Here is a 6,880-nt window from a genome sequence, read left to right on the forward strand (position 1 = left end):
AAGCTTAGCTAAATTTTTAACAGCCTTTGTTCCACAGTTAGAAAAACCAGAAAAATTGTGATAGTTAGGGAACATATTTTTTCCTTTTTCATGTTATTATTCTGTGTTCTTTGGGGCATTATTTGATTAAATAACAATTATTTAATGCAGGGTTAAGTTTCGTTGACAGTCGACAGCAAAACAAGTAGACCCAGTACTTTATTTCATGTTTTTTATGTGTATTCATGTGTAACTAAAATGTAAAAATGAAACTTTTTAGGTTAAAGTGAAATAAATAATATTAATAACAAAATAATTTTCATGAGGTATGCTTGCAAGTAATCTGTGCATTATGTAATTCGATATCATAATGTAAGCTGTACGTTCCCCACATAATTCGCAATTTATATGGCGTGAATAGTAGGTAGATACAGTTCAAAGAGCAATAAAAGAATAAAATTTAAGCATAAATAGATATATACTGTTACAAGCTTTAAGCTACTTATGATAAACAATTGTGGTTTTCTGTTATAATTTGCAGTCAGTCCAGAAAGAAAATAGGGAAATTTAGAATTATTTTCTAATTTTTTATGGTGGTTATGATGTCAGACATATCAACCAACCTCGTATATAGTTAAATATTATCCCCCAAAAGCAATATAAAATCTCTGTTATATGACATTATTTTCATATTCCTTGAGTGATGAATATGGTTTAGAGACAAATGACCACAAGTAGTTTTAGTTTTAAAATCTTTAAGGTATTTTTTTATTTTTTGCTTGAAAATAACTTGTAAGATATCAAAGTTTATAAGTTGGTACACAAGCAGGTTCTTACAATACTTTGTGTATAAATAACATGTTAATTGGACCATAATCAATCATAAAGGAAAACAATAAATCAAGTAGTCACTTGTGAGTAATGATACCTTAACAACAGAAGAAGATATTTTCATGTTTATTGGAAAAGTTGTTTGTTTTATCCTCTTGCATATTGCCCTACCTTAGCACTTGCTGAGGGTAATCAACATGTAGTGTACATTTTAAATAATAGTTTTTTGTTGAGCACAAAAGTGCACTTAACTTCTTTAACACTGTTAAAAAATCATAAAGGGAAACAACATGCAATATAAATTATAAATACAGTTTTTCATTGACACTGAAGTGCTTTTTTTTTTTTGATCCTTGAAAATCTCACTGGACTCTTGAAAAAAAAAAAGTTGAATCTGGGACCCTGCACTGTTGGACCCTTGTGAGAACCCTGCAAGTGTGAGCATTAGTGGGGTGGAATCTAGGAAGAATCTGGTAAGAACAAGGATGAAGCAAGATTTGCCAGATGACCCCCTACATCTGGGCTTTATCTCTACAATGATGAAAAAACAGTGCAATTTTATTTATTTAAATAAAATGTTGACTGAGTGCAGACAGCTTGTGACTCCCCTGGGGATTGCGATTCACTGTTCAAGAATCACTTCTGTAAACAGAAACACAAAGTGATGTTAGAGATAAACAGATTAGTAGTGTATTGACCGTTAGTGAGTGAAACCATCCATTTCTCTCGTGGTTATTCAGAAGTATTGAAAGTGCAATAAAAAGCAAAAACTGCTCTAAAAATAGAAAAAATATTAACAATCAATTATTTTACTTGACTCTAATGGACGTAATATATGTTCATATGTGATAGGTTATAAAGAATTAATTGCCCAATTCAAATTGCTTGTAACTTTATCTAAATGAGAACTTCTTAGTTAACAGTACTAAATAAATGTTTAGCATTGACATTTTTTACTAGTATGTTCAGTTTTCATTAAGAAATTATTATTTGTAAATAAAAAATTACAGGAAGAATTTCTGGAAAATTATTTTCCAGAAAATAAACTTGTGTTTGTAGGTGTTCAATAGTGAAGGAGAAGTGTGAATCTGTTGTAATAATAAAACGGTATGTCTGTGTGTCTAACCACCATAACTCCAAGAGAAAAGAACCTAGAAACCGGAAATTTTGCACCTATAATAAGTGGACCCTGAGGGTGTACACCTGGGTATTATTACTTATCAACATGCAGGTACATCTTTTTATGAGTTTGCAAAAAACCACATCAAAAACAAGTGTAACTGCCATAACTCCAAGAGGAAAGAACCTAGAAACCTGAAATTTTGCAACCATACTAAGTGAACCCCGAGGGTGTGCATCTGGGTATTACTTAATCTTATCAAATTTTGTACCCATACTAAGTAGACCTTGAGGGTGTGCACCTGGGTATTACTTATCTTATCCATGTGGATGTGCACATCTTTTTAATGAGGCAAGGTTGCGAAAAACCACATAGAAAAGAAGTAGTTCCTTATTTAACAACTAATATATAGAAAAGCCGGTGCATTTTGGTAACAATGCATTCCAACAATGGCTTTTATGTCATGTTGCTTAGCAAGAAAAGTATATAGGTTATACTTTTATGCTAAAATGGGAAAGAATACACACACTTACATGGTGACCTAGAATATATCAACCTAATAAACTGAGTGAAGCTGGGTAGTTTCACCAGTTACTGAATAAATGTGAAGCTTAATCATATGTCATTCAGTTTACTATTTGTCACTGAGTTATACCAGTTTTGAGGGAATTCCACCCCTTATTAGTAACCTTGGACAAGGGCAAATCAAAAGAATAAGACTGAGTTTCATATTATCCTGGAGTATATATATTGTATGTATGGTGTTTTGATATGTGTTTTACTCATACAGTGGTCCTATCTTTATAAAGGAATTCCACAAATATTCAACATTGATACTACTAATTCATTTTTCAAATTATTCAGTGGCAAGTGGTGAATTATAAATTGAGCTTCACATTTACTTTTTTTTTAGTATTTTAAACAGATTGTCAACAAAGAAGTGTAAATGTTTTTTAACTATCAAATAATGAATGAAAGTTTGCATTTTGGGTTCATGTAATCTGATGTACATGTATTGTTTTATTTGCTGGACAGCACTCATGATGATCTCAGGCATGTGTTCTTTCTTCTTCACACGTAGGCCTAAATATGAAATCCTTATAAAGCATGTTAGTAAATTTAGTTCTGAAGAAACTTGCCAACTACTGTTTTAAACAATGATTGAATCACTTTCTACATGTATTTAGATGTACATGCTTAAGGTTTTTGAAAGGGAGAATTTTAATTACTATATTTTTGTCATAATCTCTTAATCTGTAATATAAAATAAATATTTGGTATTGTATATTAGATCTGTGATATTTTATAGTTATCTTTCATGATGTATTTCTTCTGTATCTGGGAAATATATTCCTATTTTGTTATAAACTTATAGTAAAGTACAGAAGGAATTTAAAACAGTGGTTGTTAAATAAGGCTGAAACAGTAACATTTTAACTGATACTAACCAGCTGGAAACACACTTTACTACAGGACTTTTTAATAAAGTGTTAAAATCACATGATTTTTTTGTTTCAGGTTCCTTCAGTTTTTTTGTAGGTTTCATTTTCTGAGTAGTCTTAAACAGTAAAAGTTTTCATAACTTCACTAAAAATATCTTTTGTGGTATACATACATCCTCTAGAACAGAACAGCATAATTAAATGTGTACTTCTAAATCATCAGATGTGAATATTTGGCACATAAAAACAGCTTTCTAATTGAATTATATCTGTAAAATATGCACTCTAACCACATAATATAATGTCTTGGATTTGAACTGTATTCTTTGTCTAAAAGTTAATCAGAAGTGTGAGATATAAAATTTGCAGTGTATCCACATGTAGAACATTGTACATCTACTTTATCACAACAGGTTAAATAATGAAATATGTGTGTTTGTTTGTAGTGTATACACATATAGAACACTACCTACTTTATCACAACAATGTGTGTCTATTTGTACAGTGTATACACATGTAGAACACTACCTACTTTATCATAACAATGTGTGTGTGTATTTGTACAGTGTATACACATGTAGAACACTGTACCTACTTTATCATAACAATGTGTGTGTGTATTTGTACAGTGTATACACATGTAAGACACTGTACACCTACTTTATCACATCAGATTAAATAATGAAATATGTTTTTTTATTTGTTGTGCAGTGTGTACACAGCACAATAAATACTGTACACTTTTAAATAATTAATTTTGTATTCATTATTAAATGAATTTGATTTTGTCTGGAAGAATAATTACATTAAATTATCAATACTGATAGTTTGTATAGTTTATCCAATACAGCCACTTTATCAGTTGTGATAGTTTATCCAATACAGACACTTTATCAATACTGATATTTTGGATAGTTTATCCAATACAGCCACTTTATCAATACTGATATTTTGGATAGTTTATCCAATACAGCCACTTTATCAATACTGATATTTTGGATAGTTTATCCAATACAGACACTTTATCAATACTGATATTTTGGATAGTTTATCCAATACAGGCACTTTATCAACACTGATATTTTGTATAGTTTATCCAATACACTATGAGTAATGTTAAAGTGGCTTTGTATAGTTTATCCAATACAACCACTTTAACATTACTAATAGTTTGTATAGGTTATCCAATAAAGCCACTTTATCAATACTCATAGTTTGTATAGGTTGTTACGACAGCGTAAGTCATGTGACGCTGCTGGTGCGTTTGGCACTGGTAGCATGCGTGAAATTTCTTAAATGATCATGAGTGATCGGGGAAGCCCGAGTGTATTTGAGATGCCCCCTTCATTAGTATATAAGCCTGGCAGAGAAGCCAGCAATAGATAGATAATTAAAGAAGCGAACAGTACTTACTTTTTAGGATAATAATAAAGTGTGTGTTTTGTACTCGTAGAGAGTTAAGTTATCGAGATTGTGAATCGCTGTGATTTATAGTGTGTATTATAAAAGTCGTTAAGTTGAAAGTAACAAGAAACGTATTGACTGTAGGATTACTGTGTATTAAAGTTGTATCGAGGAAGAATAAACTGGTTTAATCAAGAAAGAACTTGTATCGCTGAAGTTCCTCAGAAAGAATTTCTACCGGAAATTAACAAACAAGCAGATACGTAATAGGTTATCCAATTCAGCCACTTTATCAATACTCATAGTTTGTATAGTTTATCCAGTACAGCCACTTTATCAATACTTGGATAGATGTAGTAATGGAAATAGAAATAATCTGAAACTGATTTTGATTAATTTATTATTTTCTTGTATTGTAAGAATAATCGATTAGGCTAAATAACCTAGAATTAATGAAAAATCATGATGGAAATGTTTCAATTACTTGGATAGTTAGAATAATCAAAAAACTAATAATGATTGGTTAATTGTTTTTATTACATTAATTAATCTAATCAACATTTTGTTTAATCCACTATTTTAGATTAATGTAATCAAGTTAATCACCCACTTCTATTATGAATGTAGGTAAATCATTAAATCAGTTCAGTGATCTATCAGAATTGTTTGAAAATACTTGCAAGTATGATAAACAAAAAACTATAATGATGTAGATGCAGTTAAAATACTTTACATAATTGTAATTTCTTTTAGGTTGACAGATCTTCGAATCATATTCATCGTTATTGGAGGAGTGATGGGTGTACTCAGTTTGTTTCTGTTGCTTGTGGGATGTTTGGCAACTGGAGCTACTAGAGAAAGAATTTATCGGGGTTGGAAGGCCAGGTTAGGAGGACGAATATCTTGTGCACTGGTAAGAAACAAGTTATACAGTCTCCTTTGTATAGTCTTACAGTAAGTGTCTTTCAGCTACAATAAAATATATCATAATTTGGGAAAGCTTTCACCATCACAGAGATTACACACTAACAACCAGATATTGCTACTCTATACCTCCTAACTTCACCTAAGATACAATATATTATAGCTCAGAACAGAGTTCAACATCACTTTGTTGCTGAGATCACACATTAACAACCAGCTATTGCTTGTTTGTTACCTCCTAATGTCAGCCACAATAAAATGTTATATAGCTCAGGAAAGATTTCACCACCGCATTGTTGCTGAGATCACACACTAACAACCAGGTATTGCTTCTCTATACCTCCTAACTTCACCTAAGATACAATATATTATAGTACAGGACAGATTTCACCATTTTAGAGATCACACACTAACAACTAGGTATTGCTTGTTTGTTACCTCCTAACTTCAGTGACAACAAACTATGTTATATAGTTCAGGAAAGATTTCACCATCACATTGTTGCTGAGATCACACACTAACAACCAGGTATTGTTTCTTTGATACCTTCCAACTTCATATCCTGTTATTTGTGCTCCACACTGTAAGAGTGGCAAGTAAATTCTACTATTTAGTTCAATAAGACAATCCTAAGTTTTAGTAGTTGGTGGTGTTAACTAGCTGTCTTCTCTAGTCTATCACTTCAAAATTAGGAAAACAAGGATTGTTATGTACCTGCTTGTTTCGTAGTACATTAGTAAGTAGTACACAGTAATTCCCACTGTTAAATACGTTTCTCATCACTTTAAACTTAACAACTTTTATAATACATGCTATAAATCACAGCGATTCACAATCTCGATAAGTTCACTCTCTACGAGTGCAAAACACACACTAGCCCAAACACACCATGACTACTGTTCACTTTATCATACATTTAATCCTGCTGGCTTTTCTTGCCAGGCTTATATACTAACAAAGAGGTGTCTCGATCACACTCGAGCTTCCCTGATAATTCAAGAAACTCAGTCACGCATGCGCTAGCAGCATCACGTGACTTCCGAACAATAGCCACTTACATTAAACCATTAAATAATTAACAATAACTTAATTAAATATACAGAATTTACAAACACAAAATTAAAATTCCACAAAGTCTCTTAATTTTACAGGACATTTCTTCTTTCATACTGGTCTCCTT

At 31.5% G+C, this 6,880-nt stretch overlaps 1 protein-coding gene across 1 annotated transcript in view; it reads left to right on the forward strand.

The window, feature by feature from the left end:
• Positions 1–6,880, forward strand: part of LOC106466962 (neuronal membrane glycoprotein M6-a-like) — a 50,936-nt gene that overhangs the window by 25,349 nt on the left and 18,707 nt on the right. The window contains exon 4 of the mRNA XM_013927275.2: positions 5,530–5,689. Within this exon, the coding sequence (XP_013782729.1) occupies positions 5,530–5,689 (160 nt within the window). The remainder of the gene's footprint in view (positions 1–5,529; positions 5,690–6,880) is intronic.

This window comes from Limulus polyphemus, unplaced genomic scaffold (genome assembly GCF_000517525.1).
Source record: "Limulus polyphemus unplaced genomic scaffold, Limulus_polyphemus-2.1.2 Scaffold2440, whole genome shotgun sequence".
NCBI classification, from domain to species: Eukaryota; Metazoa; Arthropoda; class Merostomata; order Xiphosura; family Limulidae; genus Limulus; species Limulus polyphemus.